Source organism: Takifugu flavidus, chromosome 15 (genome assembly GCF_003711565.1).
Source record: "Takifugu flavidus isolate HTHZ2018 chromosome 15, ASM371156v2, whole genome shotgun sequence".
Classification (NCBI taxonomy): domain Eukaryota; kingdom Metazoa; phylum Chordata; class Actinopteri; order Tetraodontiformes; family Tetraodontidae; genus Takifugu; species Takifugu flavidus.
The window spans coordinates 6260359-6278677 of NC_079534.1; the positions used below are offsets into that span (position 1 = coordinate 6260359).

At 44.7% G+C, this 18319-nt stretch overlaps 1 protein-coding gene and 1 long non-coding RNA gene across 3 annotated transcripts in view; one reads left to right on the top strand and one right to left on the bottom strand.

Annotated features, from left to right (window-relative positions):
• gpc1b (glypican 1b) overlaps window positions 1–13263 on the bottom strand; it is a 39760-nt gene extending 26497 nt beyond the window's left edge. Inside the window, exons 1-2 of one of the 2 annotated variants that reach the window (XM_057056005.1) lie at window positions 12940–13263; window positions 12674–12863 (exon numbers count right to left, since the gene is read on the bottom strand). In XM_057056005.1, coding sequence (XP_056911985.1) covers window positions 12674–12833 — 160 coding nt within the window. In that variant the 5' untranslated portion in view covers window positions 12834–12863; window positions 12940–13263. Of the gene's footprint in view, window positions 1–12673; window positions 12869–12939 lie in introns of both variants that reach the window. The other variant, XM_057056004.1, reaches the window with a different exon arrangement.
• A 43-nt stretch (window positions 13264–13306) lies between these two features.
• LOC130538445 (uncharacterized) lies at window positions 13307–18089 on the top strand. The gene is made up of 3 exons (XR_008953883.1): window positions 13307–13582; window positions 17633–17735; window positions 17941–18089. It is a non-coding gene; the product is annotated as an uncharacterized LOC130538445 (long non-coding RNA).
• Window positions 18090–18319: the final 230 nt, after the last annotated feature.

Below are 18319 nucleotides of genomic sequence, written 5' to 3' on the forward strand. Positions count from 1 at the left end.
AACTTGGCTGTTCTAAATGTTCTAAAGGGGGCACCTCCAGCCTTAAATATGTGGACCGTAGCCAGCCAGCACTGGCCTGACATCATGTACCCTTTCCCTGCATCACCACCACCGACAAACCCCACCATTGTGTGTCGGCACAGTCGGTGCCCTCCACCCAGACAGTCATCCTGCACTGCTATCAGTCAGCATGTAAAAAAGTACTTTTAATTAAATTTGGAGATGTCAGCTGCCAGTGAGCAGGGCCAAAATACCCCCTCCCCCCGTTGGGATTTTCTACCTTAAATTAAAGGACTAAGATATTTGCATTCACTTACCAACATTATAAGATAACAGTGTAATTTCTTTGTGTGTGTGTGTGTGTGTGTGTGTACGTGTGCGTGCGTGCGCACTGGAGAGGAATTAATTATCCGTAAAACTACAGTGTGACAGCTCATTTTTCCTGCCTTACCCTAGGTCTGTCCAGGGTCTATTCCTACCTCTTTCCCAATGACTGCTGGGATTGACTCCAACGCCTCCCCTGTGACCTTAATTAGAATGTGTGTCAGTTTAACATAAATGGATAGTAACTTAATGAATCAGCTCTTTTTATTACCCCTCAAAAGAGGTAGAACTATAATAAAGTGGAATGAGGAATCTTTTTTGCTCTTAATTACCATCTTCTTTGATTTTTCCTATCTCCGAGCTATGCCGATATATGAGCCGCTGCCGTAAAATGAGAGAAAAATGTAAAATTCACTAAGTTAAAGTGTTATGATGGACTAGTTTGACTTCACTTTTGAAAAAAGAGAAAAATAAAGAGGGGCATGGATGGAGGGATGAAAGTCAGCGTATATATATGCAGGGGAAGTGAATAAAGATGTTGGACATCAAAGCCTGCTTTGGGCTGTGGGAAGAGGAGAGGCGACGTGAGGAGAGAAAAATTCCCACCAAGAACGTCTGCAGAGCAGAAGAAAAAGGGGAAAAAAAAGAGGAAGCTGGGTAGAATAAGAGCTCCTTTTCATTTCCAAGAGAGGAACAAGAAGTTGACAGAGTCTTAATAAGGAGGGTTGTCTCCAGACAGCACATCACAGTCCCTTTGCAGAGTACAAGAGGAACCGCAGGGGTTGTGGCCATTGAACCTGCCTGGGCAGATGTCTGTATCAGCAGATACCACTGCATTACACACACCCACTCAAAGCAATAAGTTCTTTCATTCTGTTGGACAAAAACACACAGAGAAACTATAAAGAGAGATTTGAGGTACAATAAAATTCATCAAGAACAAATAGAGGACTGGTAAAATACACAGCCTGGAACTTCCTCCTCAAATAAAGGGAGGAATTTCAAGGCTCACCTCCAAATAATGACCTCTAAATTGCAGGTGGGGGCAATTTATTTGTACATTGGGTTATTAAAACTTCAGGTCTTGTGGTGGTGGGTAAAGGACTCTCGGGCTTGTAACGGCTGCTATCTTATTTACATGTGATGTGGATGCTGTGGACAACAGCTCAGGAGAAACACTCCTGGATGAAGCGGATCATCAAAGTTCACACAGAGAAACGACGGTTGTGTTTCTGGGCAGATTATGAGTGTGCCAATCCCTGGAAACTCAATTAGAAGAGATAGCGATCTAATCCGTCTAATCCACAAGTCAACAGTCAGCAGCCTGGAGCTGGGGATCTTTCATTTTTCTCTTTACTTATTCTTCCCTCCGTCATCGAGGAGGAAAATCTCAAATCTGTGTCAAAACATGAATGTAGCGCTTTATTTAACCAGAGAAGAGCAAAAAGAAACAGCAGCAATGTCGCAGAGGAAAATGTCTTTCCCACTCCGGGGAAAATTAGGTGAAAGAAAGAGATAATAAAACAAAACTGCTGCTTTGGGATAGTAAATGCTAAGCAAACACTGGCTGCAACTGTAGACATGGACAGATAAAAAACGTCCATCTGCAATCGTTTGAAAAAAGGTGTCAGCATTTTTAGCCCTAAAATGATGGCTTATACAATAGGCGGGAATAAAATAATAATCACATTAAATGGAAGTCTTAACATGGTCTATGAACAAAAAAAATAGTATTTTTAGCATTGTAATGGTGCATTAGGCAGTATAATCTCGAGAGAGAACAGTGCCAGGATGCAAAATGGGAAATGTGGGAAGCAGTGGGGAGATTCAACAGTAAATGCTGGCTTTTTAAAAAACCCTGCATGTCATTTAGCCATGTAAAGCTACTTCATGTAGCAACTTTTCATACCCATTTGAGCTACACCAAATGACTTTACTAAAAGTAAAGTGCTGTTAGGCAAGGTAACTGTCTTTAAAGTGGTTGGGGGGGGGTAGAGAGAGAACACAGTGAACACAGAAGGATTGGAGCGGGAAAAGCCCTGCGATGGCTGCCCGAGACACAGCTTGAATCCACTCGAGTTTTATTGCCCGTCCAGGGTAGTTCAGAATACATATAGTATGAAAAAAAAATAAATAAATAAATAAAACACAATGTTATAGGTAATTAGAACCTTTGTAACTTATGGAGCGTCGACTGAATTTTACAATAAAGCGATGTAAAATTTTACGGATAGGGAAGAATTTTGGTCCTCGATGTTAACCTCCCCGTAATCCCTAATGTTTATTCTGACTCCAACAATAGTTTGGGGTAAAGGTTAGACTGCATGAGTGTGGGGATGACACTGGGGGAGAGTGCACACTTCTTAAATGATGCTTGAGGGGTGCTTGAGGCTTGCATCAGTAAATAGATGAATTGAGCTATTACTCATTCAGAACTTTTTCTTAAAAAAACCCCAATATTTATGTGCATGAAAAATATACAATGTTGGCGATAAATGTGGTTTTGGAGAAGCTCTCAAGCGTTAGCTCCTTCCTGCTCATCCCAGGACACAGTCATAGATCATCTGGAATGGCTGTGAAAGTATAACTAAACAAAAATCTAGCCACTTCTAAGAAACGAAGGAGAGCTTATGTTTGGAAAAAGCTTTTAGTTTCTTGATTGAGCTTAATTTAATGAGCATGCATCACTGCTGCGTGAACGAGCAAGCGCGCGCATAGAAACGCGCGTATTCAAGTACTGGTTGAATGACCTGAGTCAAAGGAGCTAGGGGATCCAGCTCTCTGACCGGGGGATAAACAACGACCACTGACGTCAGCCCGCATCAACGGGACCGGGGCCTGAGAAAGACAGCCAGCCAATTTATATAACAATGTGGAAGAGAAGAGGGGCTTTGCGGAGAGTGCGACAGCTGTGCTTAATCAAGGGAAGCAAGCCAAGAGAGACGTGAGGGGACACAGGCCGACTCAAAGAAGGTGAAGAAAGCTGGAGCCAAAAAGAGCTGGAGTGAAAAGCGGGAGATAAGACTGGGGAAAGCATCGAGCATTGAAACATTTAAAAGTAGGGAAGCGGGGGGATAGTTTGCAGGGGAATAGGCTCGGATTTTCTCCAAATGAGCGCAAAAGCCACCGGCGATTCCGACTTTTGAAATATCCCATTTCAGACTAAAATTACAGCAAACTCAGAGTCCGTCATGAAGACCCTAGACTTGGCCTGATGTCTATTGGGCCCTGACCATTCATCAGCAGACATCACGCGACAGAGCCGAGCCATTCATTCCTCCTCAGCCTCACGGTTTCCTCTGCCCAACAGGATTTGTGATTCAATTTGACTGAGTGATGCCCCGGGCCCCCAAGGCTGGAGCTGAGGCTGTGGGGGGGGCGGGGGTGATGCCGATCATTCCGCTTCACTACCCGAAAATGCAATTCACATACAGTGCGGGCGCATATCCATTTCATTGGGGGACAGGAGCTTGTTAGCAGGGACAAACATGCATAAATACTGCAGGTGCATGTGCTAAATTGATTGGAATTGATTTTGAAAACAGTGAGATATCACTGCTAGAGAGAATTGATTCATCCAAACTGTTTAAAGGTTGTTTGAAGGTAAAATAAGGCCAAACCACAAAAACAGAAAATGCCAGAATGCAGCGAGACAGAGTTCTTTTGAAGTCCGGTATACATCATTTCTATTTTCATTTTATCTCAAGAGGAAGGTAGCATGAAAGATTTACAGAGAAGGCTTTTATATAAAGCAGAGCGCACTCAGATACAAAAGACAGGAGACCATCTATCTCTGACAAAGACCACTGTTAAAATAATGAATAATAAAAGCATAGGATGAAACCTTGTTGTATCCTAATACAGAGAGACAGTTTTCCATGCTAGAACAAACCCCATTCTTGAAGGGTTCCATTTTCATCACGGTCCTCAGTGGAGTTCACCTGTCCTCCCTTCATCTGTGCACGCTGACTGAAGACTCTTAATCGCACCTTGGTGTGTGTGTTTGTGTGTCTGCACAGCCAATAAATCAAGGGTATTCCGACCCCCTTCTTGGAGAATATATTGTAAAATCATTAGCATGGCATGTTGATACTGTACATCCGACCAATCAGATTGCATTACCTTAGATCCCTGTGGATGCTCCCCTAATGACTGAGTAACAAAAGCTAAAGCCAAAGGAAAGTTCAGTGAGTTCTGGTGTGACTGCATCGTAACAGATTAGACACATCTAAAGATCACTGGGGGGTGAAAAGCTTGGTTCTTTAAGACCGTAACAACCAGCCAGCAGAGGCCACATCTGGCCAGAGACTTGCTGACTTTCAGTCAGGCTGGGACCATTAAATATTTCCCCAAGTCTTTTCTAACTAACTACTATCGTCGCTTACGCATTAGGGACTTGATTAGCATTTGCCTAATTAAGTCAAATTGATAATAATAACAATAAAACTCATAATAGCTAAGCAGTGTGCATCTGGTGTGGGTGAGCACGTGTCAGAATTCATCAAGTCAAGCAGCACGAACGGAACATTCATTTTCTCCATCCTGGCCATTGAACTTCCTGAAATCCATTCCACCTAAAAAGAATCAGAAACACAGCCTTCCAAAATAATAGTGCAAAATCCTCTCAGTTGCAATGAGCCACACGTAAAGGGAAAAAAATAAAAATAAATAAAGGGAAAAAAATTCAAACACCGTCAGCGATAGGATTGCGCAGTCAACTGAACGGACGCTGTTGTGTGGCTTATTTGGGACGCATGGGATCATGGGACACATTTGAATGCAGGTAGCTGCGCTCAGGTTCACGTGCCCCACCAAACACTTTCCACGCAATAAAAAGTCACAAGGCAGGCGGGCAGCCATGCGCAAAGCTCGAGTTGACAGAGTTCATTTGGAAGATGTAAAATATTTATGAGAGAAGACTGCGGGGGAGGGGGGAGAGGGTGTGTGTGTGGGGGGGTGAAAACAGTGATGCAGCAAAGGAGGGAGATAACGAGGTGGACGCGCAGGCCCCGCCTGAAACGCCCCCTGTTAATGGCTGAGTTGATGGAGCAGGAGCTAAAGAAGCCACTGTCGTTTTGAATTAATTGGTTTCCTCCCAAGGGAAGGAGGGGGATAAAAAGTGCAAAAGGTAGCCTTTCGTTGTGCAGAACCAAAATTCCAGAATTATGAGCTTCAAATCTTGGGTTCTGTGGATGAATTCAATGTATAATTCCCCAACACTGCAGGCTGTTTGGAGCACACCACCATGTAACCCTGGCATCAGTAATCGTTACCCTCTTTAACACAGCCACCTGACAGCAAGAAGGTTGTAGGTTCCAATCCAGGCTCATGCCTGGAGATTGCACCCGGACTAGCTTCCTCCTGAAAGCATGAGAGTCAAAATATCTTTGAGTGAGTCTGAGAACCCCAATTAGGCCCTGACCCTGATTAAGGAAGAAGCATTTAACAAGAAATGGATGGATGGAAAAACAAAACCAAGATTTAGGTAATAACCAGTTAATCCTGTATTGGAAATGGCATGACAACTGACAGTAATTACACATTTTATCCTGTAATTATGAGCCGTTTATGCGCCCCTGTTCTCCTAATGTTCGCATAATCCCCTGATCAACTCCACTCCTCCGTCTTCAGTCACTTTTCTTCCAGATCCCCAGTAAATAACCACGTATGGTCAGGCCAAATAAGCAGAGCCACCATTAAGTACATAGGATTTTCCTCTGGCCATTAATAACGGCTGATAAATGATGTTACGTAAAACCAGATCTCAATATCTAATTGCGGGAAAATGTGCTTTTTAGGCAAAAATGTAAAGGAGTAGGTAGAGGCTGGAGTCAGAAAGGAAGAGAACTGCCTCACCACAAACAGTGGGAGCCATTTAGGAAACATCGGGGGTATCCTGGTTCGCAGACAAACTGGGGACTGGGGATGTGTTGCCGTCTAAACCAATTATATAGTGGAGAACCCAAAAAATGCACCAGATGGGGAGGAAGACATGCAGCCGGATCACAGAGCAGTATAGGCTGGGGGGGGGGGGGGGGGGGGGGGGGGGCAGAAAAACAACGAGGCCTCCAGGAAGCCAATAAAACATCGCACAGATTTTGCTGTAATTACATACAAACGTCCACACAAAGGAAGTTGGGGGATATTTACAGTGAGTGTGAGAAAATGAAACTAGCACAGGACACGGCAGCCCCATTAAAAACACAAAAAACAATATTTTCCTGCAATTTGCAATCGCATTCTCGGAACAAATGACTTTAATATCTGCACTTTAAATACAATAAACAAACAGGCAAGACTTTTCTGGGACCATAAGTGCGTGCGCTGAAAATTTCCCATGAAAAATAAATGAATTCACAACTTCCTCTGCAAAAGCAGATGTGAGGGATGAGAGCGAATAAAGCCTCAAAGGAAAAAAACTAAAAGGGAAGAGGGTGCGGGGAAGAGGGGGGGAAATGATTACACTAATGGAGAATGGCGTGAAACAATTTATCCAGAAGAGAGAAAACAGGAAATCACAGATGTCAAATGACAATAAAGCAAGATAATGGCACAGTGGGGAGCTACTTCCTCAAAAAAAAGGAAATGTCCCCTTTGAATCAGCAGATATAAGTGAGATGAGGCGGCCGAGAGCCTGGGAACATGTTGGCAGCTTGAACGAGACGAATGTGACGTCACACGGGGGTTGCGTTCATTTCTGTTCTGCAGCTGTGAAAAAAGGGTTTTTTTCTAATTTGTTTTTTCCAAAATAGCCTTTGTTCCAAATTAGCCTTTGAAGGCCATCGCTGAGCACGTGTGCTGTCTTTGTTAAACCTGCACAAAATCCATCAGGACACTTGTCAGGCCTTCACGTGTCAGCTTGCTGATTTATGACACGTGCTCATCTTTTCATACATCCAATCTCCTCTTTTTGTGCCCGTCTTTTATGCCTGGGAGACAAATGTGAAGGCTGCCTCCGAGCTATCGTGCAGGTATAGAGAGTTTAGATGTGTGGGAGGCTGGTTCACACATAGATTTAGACTTTAAAATGCATCAAAGTTTGAAATTGATTACAAATCCATCAGTTACTAGGCTGACTCACTTATGTGAACAAGTCTTGGTGCATGTCCTATTGGCAACATTGTCTCCAGGTGTGTGTGACTGTTACCTCCAGGCAGGGGATGAAGGAGGAAAACAAAAGAAAATGGTTTCCTGGGAAGAACAAGACAAGAGCAGAAACTGGTTGTCCTTTATAGAATTGTTTGTTTATTTAAGAAAACAACTCAAAACGCTGGTCAGCACTAAAATCGAAGGACTAGGCTAACACACACCGACAGAAAACACCACCACTCTGGTGGGGGAAAAGCCACAAGAGTACCCCAAGAATCAAAATCAAAAAACCAAAAACCAACAATAATTAGTACAATCAGTTCTGTTTCTTTTAACCAAAAGGGCAACGAGTGATCAGCTACATGCTTCCACCACTGTGGTCCACCATCTCACTCTCCCGGGCCAAAACTCTCCTTCACTCTTCAGGAAATCAGCTGAAAAATCGGAGGAGGGACGATCACCTGGAGGCGTAGCGTGGAAAAGGCACATAGATATAGCGCCATACACGACGGCGCTCGGGCCGTAACAGTGACAGAATGGCGTTTGCGTGAGTTTCCTGTGATTAAAAGTTTCACCTTTCCTGCCTTGCTGAGGACATCCTCATTTGTGCCTGTTTGGTTTCGGGATGTTTCTTAAATTGGGAAAACATGCATATATTATTATTGTTTTTTATTTATTGGTTTATTACCTGCTCGAAACAGTCGGACGCATCTTGAATTCTTTGTGTTTTTTCCTGTGTTTAATGTGACAGTTACATGTGAAAACCTGCCTTTGATGCAGACAGTCCTGCACAGACTACAGCATCAGACAGTCTTTTTATAGTCACCATTATAACTAACTCGTGCATGCATTTGTGTGTGTGTGTGATCTTCTCCTCTGAGTGCTGCACTGTGTCAGTGTGTGACTCCCCTCGTCTTCAGAGGAACTGGCTGTGTCAAAAGGAGAATTACTCTCTTGTCACAGCCCACCCACTCGCTGTCTGTTGTTGTATGTTTGGTCTCTGTATGTGTGTGTGTGTGTGTGTGTGTTAGAGAGAGAGAGAGAGACTCTGCTCAGATCAGTGGGTACTGTAGTCTATACCATAGATGTGAGTCGCCTTTTAACATGTGAATATTTCAACCCCAACCCTTCCCTTTTGATGCATCATGTGAAGCCCGCACGCCGCTGTGGGCGCTCTTGTTTCCGTACCATCACCAGGTCCGAAGATGTATCACCCTGAGCTATTGTAGCGGTTGTCCATTCCAGCTGTGTTGTCTGTGGATGAGGAAAGGATCTGGAGCGACGGCGGACCGGCTTTAGCTCTCAGGGTGGCTCCGCTTCTGCTCCAGCTACCTTTCCTGTTGCTTGACAGATGGAACAGATTCAGACCGAGATGCCCACCACCATAAAAAGAGCGCGCACGTGGTATAAGTGCTACAGGCTGACACACCCTTTACAAAAAAGACACAGTGTATTTAAATGCAGAAGTGCAGCTGTTTTCTTTAGTCTGGGGGGGGTGAGGTCAGACAAAAACTTGGAGGAATTGTGGCAGCCTACACTCATTGAAGATGCTGTGATTGGTCTGCCCCTTGAAATCAACTCTTGGAGTGTTCAAACTTCATATACTGGACTCGCCATGGGAGAATAATTCAGCTAGCTGTGTAGGAGACACACAAAGCCTCAATAAAGGGAACTTGTTAGTGCAACGAGGGAATAAACTCTCAAAACACAAATTCCAAAGTTTTAATGAACCTTTCTTTCATTGATTTGAATAAACAAGCCAGAAATCAGTCTTCCTGTTGACTTATTCTTTTATGACACAAGTCCATAAAACCACATTTACATGTTACAAGTTCATGTTACATATCAAACAGTTGTTTCCCATTTCCTTTACTAAACTGGTCCTCTCTCTCTCCTCTCTCTCTCCCCTTCCTCGCTCGCTCTGTTGAACATCAAACACGCTGTGGTCTGTTTCATGCTCCTTGCAACCCATTATGATTTAATGTTTAAGAGGCTTCTTACTGGCTTCAGCAGGTCCCGTATATCCAGTTGATGAACACGCAGGAAAACAAAGACAGGCGTACACTCTCTTGCACAAATGGAGATGCACACAGATGGCGGTTGTGGGGATTTCAACTGCAGGCTGATGTACGAGAGCGGGTGTAACTGTTGCTTTTCGCTTCAATCAGACCAGCCGCTAGGCCAGAGGGCTGACATTAACCATCAAATAAGCCTCAGTCCTCCTATCTACCAGTTGGTTAATGAGTACCATTCACGATGCCGCAATATGTAATTCAATGTGATCAATTAGTCGCCCTCGGTGCGGAGAATAAGAGCAGCATATCAGCAGGGACAGAGATAAGACCACTGTCCAGAATGACAGCACTGCAAGCTTATCACACACTCACACACAAGCAACAACACAGCACTTACAGAGTATTTAATATTGAGAGTCAAGCTGGATTTGTTGCCAATTCAGCCATTCAGCTAGCTTGAATGAAGCTGTGAATGGAACAGGACGCCCTTGTCTGTTTTCCCTCATATTTTCTTGATTCTTCTCCACATCACAGAGGAAAGAATCTGTTTCTGGTTTTGCAGCCTCTCCCCAGCCCGGCCCACCTATATTTTACGCTGGCAGCGGACCGTTTAACCTCTGGCAGGGAAGCGCTGTCCATGGCAGCAAACTCGCTCGCAGCCATTACCTTATCATTACCGTCGTGGGGGCGAGGGAGTGCGCTTATGAAAATCTCTGCTCAGTTTTTTGCTAAGATGCTGCAAGGAATACATATTTTAAAAGATCTACCCCGCATTTAGAGCCCAGCTGCTGAATTCCGAAGTCTGATATTTTTGCTGTGGGCTACCATGACGATCAGCCCATATTTCCAGCCACATGTCAGATTTCAGTCCAAAGGGGTTCCTGCCAGGCCTGGTCAGCAGGCATCCCACTGTATCATTAGGCAACGACTGGTTAGAGAGGACACGTGAGGGCGACTGAAGCAACTGGCAATCAATGACAACACAGACAGGGAAGCAGCAATTGTTCTACACTGCTGCTGTCCTCGCAAGGTGATATTTGTACAATCTCAGGGCCCAAAACATTGATATTCACTGAGACTGTAATGATGGTTTGGGGAAGTAAGGGGGCAGCACAGACAGGAAAGCTGAATCGGAGTTTTTGGCACAGGGTTTGTGTGTGTGTGAGTTAAAAGTGATGTAAAAGTTCTGCCTTTATCATTATTTGACACTCGGGTGGCATTAGCCCAATACATTAAACGACTGGCGGGGTTAAAATACCACCATCCGTCTTGATTACTGGTGCACCATTGATTTCATTTGTGTTGGACCCATATTGTTGCCACGCTCCACTAAACCGCACTCACCCTTAACTCAATACCTTTCTGCCACGTCGCTTCTTTTCCCCTGGAGTGAATTGCCAAAGAACAGGTTCTCTATCCAAGTTAATACATGAGGCGTATCGATGGGGGAACAATATGTAGGAAACTTCCTTTAGCGCCTGCCGAGCATAATTAAACGGGGACCGTCGAGAACAGAGTTTCTGGCACGGTCTCGCCATAAGCTCAAAAAAGGAGTCGATAATTTCCGCTGCTTTTTTGGGACTTGTTTTGAGAGTTTGGATATCCTCCCTCTCTGTCCTCCACGAGACCAGCGGAAGTGCTCCAGTCAAACTGAACCAATACATTAGGCTCCGCTGTCAGGGAAGGAAATATCCTTTCGTAAATGTCAGAGATGATCTGTATCATTCCTGGGACCCGTCAGTTGAAGGCATAAATTACAGCTTTCATTTTTTTATACTGAGGTGTTTAATATGCCAGACTGGAGCGGATGAGCAGTTATTTATGCTCCAGAGCCGAGAGAGACAGGGACAGAGAGAGAAAGACCGTAAGGGCCAAAAACCTATCTTTCTTCTCTCCATTTTCCATCCCTCACTTCCTTAGTCTATGGGAATGCCTCCGTCTCTTATTTTCCTTCTCACCGAGAATTTGGTGAGCCCAGTCTTTGGTGCGGCTCTCCATCATTGATTGAAACAAGACGAATCGGCGGTGTCGCGGCACGACAGACCTGCTCTTTAACGTGTTATGGATTGAATGACATTTGAAAGAAGGGACGATTTCTACCAGACCGGGGCTGAAATTAACTCTTTGAAATGATTTGCCCCGAATGGTCAATCAGGTAAATTCGAAGTGTCCAGTAACTACTTTGCTGTCACCACTTTACGAGCTCAAGGCTTCATCGCATCACTACGTCACCTTCGAATGTGACAGTCTCCCCTCGCCTACCAGCGCAACCGGGGTCTTTGCATCGGCATTCAAATACCTCCCAGGTGCACTCCATAATCGTACCTCTCAGTTTAAAAGAAGAAATCAGAGGCACATTTCCGTACAGCTCTGAAACTGATCATGCATGAGTATCACTTCTCGTTTTCATAAAACCCAAAATTTGCAAGATTTCCGATGCTTTTGGGGACTACAAAGGCAAACATTTGACAGAGAAAAGAAAGATTTTTTAAATCAAATATACAGCATCTCTTGTTTTTTCAATTGCTACTTCAATGCTATGGTATACCAAAGGGTTGCAACTCCGTAGCTTTAGAACCTGAAACTGCACTAAAGTCTTGCTCAGGGAGACAGAGTGCGTGTGTATGTGTGTGTGTGTGTGTGTGTTTAATGGAAATGCACAGCATGTAATTGTCTGTACTGTGAGGCTTGTGACTGTCAGACATCAGAATGTCACATTGCAGCACGCAGTCAAGTGACTCGGCTTGTAGCTCACAAGGAATGACTCCCTTCACGGGAAGCAGCCACCTGAGCAGCAAGGGGAGATCAGGGAGCATCTTGATTTGAACAGACAGTGATGAGGAAAAACGAGAGATTGAATCTCTGAAGCATCGGCTCTCTTCCGAGTTTCAAATTTCATATCAACAGATAAAATCCAGAGTTGCTATCTCTGCATCTGCCAAATTCTAAGGTGAAACTACACTTGGGAAGAGCATGATGACAAATCTGCTATCATCCTTGTGTGTTTAACACCAGCACCCATTGTTGACGATAAATGCCACCCACTGCAGGTGCAACTTTGGCCCCAAAATAGATCAACATTCCTGTGGGAACCTGTGGAGAGCAGAAGCAGCAATAGGCGCAGCTTCAACGCGTCGAATACACTTTGGCTTCTATATCCCTTTGAAAATTTATGTAAGTGTGTTTAGCTGAATGTGGAAAGAAAATAAACCGGAGGGAAGGAGACTGCTTCTGTCGGGGCTTACCTGATATTTCAGACTGGGGCACGCCGTCCAGAGCGAAGCCTTTCCCACTATAAAACAGCTTGATATCCGAACAACTCCTGGCTTTGCTGGTCCCTTTGTCCCCGAAGGCTGGTGCCGTTAGAGAGCAGATCACCAGAACCGCTATGATGCAGGAATCCATCCCGGCTGACTTAGTCAAGTGCAAATCCAACTGTCCTAAAAGGAGCAGGAGACCCCCGTAAGTGACAAGTGCTGCCGAGCGCCGCTGTGCGTAAAATATCCTCCACCTTTCTCTCTTGATCTCCTCTTGTCCTTTACAGCGCGTCTCTTCCGCGCACGGCTGCCCGGCACCGGAGCGACACTTCACTGCGCAGAGGTCCCGTCTCCTTCCACCCGACCCGGGTTTACCAGCGTTGTCACTTCGAGGGACGAACTAAGAGATTTTGAGACAGAGTATACTTTTTTTTTTTGTTTGATCTAAGGAGCGAGAGCGAGAAGCAGGGGGCAAAATAATTAGGCGACCGAGGTGAAGCGGCGTCTGAAAATAGCGCTGCGCTGCGTCCCGTCGCCCTGCGCCTCTAACGACACCGGTGAGATCTGAGGACAGCCAGCTCGTTTTCAGCTCAGGGTTGTCTGGCGATGCTGTGGCGGTTACCATTCTGTGGAACGGGGAGAGAGGGGTGGGGGAGAGCGAGGGAGGGAGAGGCAGAGATAGAGATAGAGAGGAGGGAGAGAGTACACTCGCACATCGTTGCGTCCCCGTTACATCTCGTTCCATCTAAATAGTATTTATAGCTTCTTTTTTTATTTAAACATAAAAGCATTCTGGCCCACCTTTCGTCATAAAGGAACTTGACAGCATCCTCTGTTTCTTTTTGGTGAAAGAATGCGCCCCCTGACAGTTTGGCCTCCACCGACCAGGTGTCACAGGTGAGTTGTGGGCGGGGCCTCTGCCTCACCGGGCCAATTCGCAAACTCTGCTCCTTCTCCTCTGCAGTTAAACAGGTCACAGCCTGCTTCCGCTGTGTTTACCTGTCACCTGCTGAGAGCCTCCATTATCTCAGTCAAGCGCAGACGCTGAACAATTTCTGCCATGTACGGTTGTGCACAAAAATAGGCCAGAATAACAACAGGTCTACATGTATTGTTGCCCTCTTTCTTTTTTTTCCCCATGTTGGACATTCTCTTGCATTTGCTTTATCTGTTTATTTGCTTGGCTTTGTTTGCTGGAAGCCACTGGAAAAAAGGACGAGCTCTGTTTATAGAGCACATGGCATTTCAATAATACTTGGCATTTTTCAGCATTCATTAATTCTAATAGGCTTAGCGGCTATAGTCTCCCGGAGCCAAGCACACCAGCAACTCGTCATGCCCAGTGGCGTTAACATGTCCACAACTAAGAGGGTTGCATTATTTAGGAGAAGGGGGGGGGGGGGGGGAGGGGGGACATATGTAAATTCACTCTGAAAATCCAGAGTGGTGACAATTGAATTTCAAGGTCTTCAGCTTCACCATGTTGCTTTCGAGGCCCGTAAACTATAAATTCCTAGCATGTAACAGTGCAGATGAACAGAGGATCTTGCCAATCTCTCATGGCTGTTGTGCTTTTGTGGTCATACAAACTGCTCAGCTGACTTGAAGTGGATGTTATATCCCATAAAATATGTGTATGCGCATAAACAGCTCTTAAAATAAGCCCACTTTAGTCAACTCAGTGTGTGAAATTGAACCAGTCAGCTTCTGCTTGTGGAAGGAGATGCCACCGCGCATTATTTCAGTGACACCTGGGAAAAAGTCCAGCGCCGCCTGAAATAACCAGCCGTCATACAACGCGAACAGAGGAGGGAAGGCGAGAGACCAAGAAAGGAGAAAGGACAGGGAGGGAAGTAGCAATTACAGTCATTTCCTGACTCCCATTTGGTTTGGATGCAGACATTGTTTATGAACACATTTGGAAACGCTGCTATATAATTATTCTCTTACTCATGCTTTGATGGGCCCAAACAAAAGGGGGCGGGGTTTGACATATCACTCACTGACGAACAGCTGCCATCACTTCCTGTTATTAGGCCGCTGAAATGAGCATGAATTACCACTTATTGTTGTGCTGTGTCAGGTGTTTAGCTTACAGCAGCCGGGACACACATGCTGAGTCTCCAGCACCAGATCCCCGTGGAGATGATCATCGTTCTGGCATATTATTATAAAGCTGTCTTACAGAAACCAAAGCACTGAAACTCCGGAGCTAATCAGTGCTCTTCCATTAAACTTATTTAATTATTTCTCAAAAATACTTATAATAGAGAATTTTATTGAAGACTATAAATCATGTTCATTTAGTCTTCTGAGATAGAAAACATTGTTTGTGGCTTAAAAAGCAACTTTAAGGGGTGAATTTCTAAGCAGATGTGAATTTAATCTTCTATTTGCAGGCGTGTATAAGTGTGCCGACGCAGGTTTTATGCTCGCCAGCGGTGCTAATGATTCGGGAATGTACCCTGTGACATTCAAGGACATCTTTATCATCCGATCAACCGATCAAATCCTTGTTTTGTGGATGTATCGCTGCAGACCTGCACACATGTGGCCAGTGATAAAACATCATGACCCCAATGTGCAGATCTGTCAAGGAGCTGTTGGCGTGTTTGTAATTTGAGTTTTTGTGTCTGGAAAGGGTCCACATGTGGTCCAGAGGTCAGCGTTGATTTTTGATGGGAAACTGATGGGCCCTCCACCTCGTGGGACAGGAGCTCATGTCATTAGCCTTCAGTAAATCCACAGAATGAGCAGGTTTCCTTCGGGCTGCTTCCTATTGAAGTTTTATTGCCTCTGACCATGAAAGGCCTTCTAATGAGCAGCAGGGCATGGTGGGGGTGGGTGGGGTGGGTGGCAGGAACAGCAAAACATGGAGAGTCAAAAAGTGTGTGTGTGTGTGTGTGTGTGTGTTTTATTATCCTCCTGTATGAATGAATTTGCTCTGCACTTTTACTGCACTTCTTCTTCTTCCAATTCTCACTCTCATCTATGCCTCAAGTGAACAAATCATCCTATAAATTCTTTTTTTTTTGCCTTATGTGTGGTTTCATTACCAGAAATTAATCTTGTCCTTCACCAGAGACATTACACACATTCCACAGGTCTCAATAATCACGCCTTCTGAAATTGTGCTGATTAATGGTTGAGTGCTCCGGTTTCCAGCTGTTACACAGCAGTGCCCTTTTTCCCTCATTTTCAGTCAAAGCGTCTGTCTGATAAGCAGACATTTCCTAAAACCCACAAGCCTGTTTGGCTTTGACTTTTGCAGGGGAGGCATCTCCAGAGATAATCTCATCCTCCCGTTGAAGGTGAATTTATTGATTACAATGAAATTGTTAGTTGTTTTTTTTTTTAAAGTTATGCACAGATAAGTATAGTGCAGGCCTCCCTGTTTTGTGGAGATATAAATTAGATAAAGAGCGGGACACAGCCAGATCTGATAGAACGCGCAGACACAAACACACATCACATCCAAGAGCTAGGGAGCAGCCAGGCTGACCGGCGAGGTTCTGTGTAAATATGAGTGTTGTTTCAACAGATTATGAAAGGATTCTGAGGAAGATCGCTGTGTCCTCTGCCTCAAATACAGTCTCAGTCAGTGGTCTTGAAGATAACATCCTTTCCACTTTTCTGAGCTGTCATCAACTTTAGTACATTGGCCTTGTTGCCCATTTTTCACATTTACTTTAAATTTAAAACGCATTTCCTGTTTTTACCAGGCTGATTCACGGATGCTTTTCTGCCTGTCCTGTTTCCATCATCTCTTGATCGCATTTATCCAGCGTCTGTCTGCGCTAACACGCGCTCCATAAATACTACATCTGCGTACTGCCGCGTACGCACAGAGAGAGAGAAGCTTCCCCGGCTCTCTGAGAACGTTTAGATGGGAAGTGCAAAGGGCTGACAGATAATACTGAAGAGAAATAGTGAGGGGGAACCGGGAGGAAAGGAGGTGGGCTAAGATAAGGAAGGATAGAAGATGATGATGGATGACACGTGGAGAGCGTCAGAAAAAATGAGTTGGTTCAAGTAAGCAACAGCTGCAGTGAGGGATTTCACTGCTCAGTGAAAAGAATCAGAACTGGAGATAAAACAATAGAGGAAAATGGTTGAGACCTCCACGCATGGTCCAACCCTTAAGTTCTTGCTCCTATGCTGCCTTTATATCCCTCTGCTGGTATCTTCATGTTCCATAACCTAAACCAAAATAAAAAGTCTCTAAATAAGGCCAAAGATGTGTTCAAATACATCTTTAGACTGAACTGATTCTTTCCACCAGTCCTGCACCCACCATAACTCTTCAGCCCTGTGTGCTACACTCATATTCCTTTATTTATGATGTATCAAGCAGGGTAAATAACTTTCCATCTACCAATTGCTTATAAATTCAGGGCTCGTGTCGTGCATTAAGGACTCACTTCACATCAAGTGCAGGGGGAAAAAAATGTCTGAGGTCCCCGAGATGGCCCTCGACGTCGACTTCGGTATGGCGGCAGAAAAAGAAAACATGTCTCTGAATTTCGATGCCTTGGAGCCGCCTAGAGTCAACCCTGCCTGTTTTTCCTGTGGCTCTGCGGCGGATCTTCCTCCAGATTGGCAGCCTCTCGTGTCCACGTGGACCTCGGGAACAGTGGGAGGCCACATCTCTGTGTGGTTCTCAGCCCCCTATGAGGAGCGCTTCATTATTTTCCCACTGCCACTTCAGAATATCCACACATTCCTCTCACATTCCTCCCAGGCCTCCCCCGTACTGAAGCGCTTTATCACAATCCTCCTCCTCCTCACATTTTTTCCTTTTAACAATTTGTCTTAATGACAGTATAACACTTACATTGAAGGTGTGAAGCATCTGTTTGAGAATGCAGGCGGTGATGCTTTCTTGCTTTTACATAGAGTTCAGCCATATATTTCACATCAAAGCATTTTATCACCCTTTGATCACAGAGACGATGCAGTTGTTGGCACCGGCGAAGCGTCAGCTTTTGTCTGCACATCCTTCATACGAAGCCAAAGAATCTATCCATCCCAGTTGGATAAAAAAACAAAGGTAACATTTTTTGCATTATCATATAGATGGTCATAACCACACATGATTGCAAAGTGCCTACAAAAGCAGATTTTTGGTGATATGAGCCGACCCTAAGTTTTAGTCGCACAGATACATAAATAACCTGAAGGGAAGAGAGTTCTAACTCGCTCCAGCAGACAGACGCATTCAAATAGCGTTCTGATGCCTGTTATGTCTTTATCAGGTCAGCCTCCTTCCATCTGGATACATTTATAGATTTGACTGACTGTTCCCCAGGAGGAACATCAAAAGACGCATCAGGCCAACGTCACTTGAATTCAGCTCAACTCACATAATGATCTCATCGCTGTATCATTGCGAGTGAAATCTGGTTCCCTGAAATGGAAAATAAGTACAGTTGGATTTTAATGTAACTGACACACGGGATCCATCCACCACCCACCCACCCATCCAAACATCCATCCATCTGTCCATCCTTCCATCCATCAATCAATCAATCCATCCATCCATCCATCTATCCATCTGTCCATCCTTCCATCCATCAATCCATTCATCCATCCAAACATCCATCCATCTATCCATCTGTCCATCCATCAATCCAT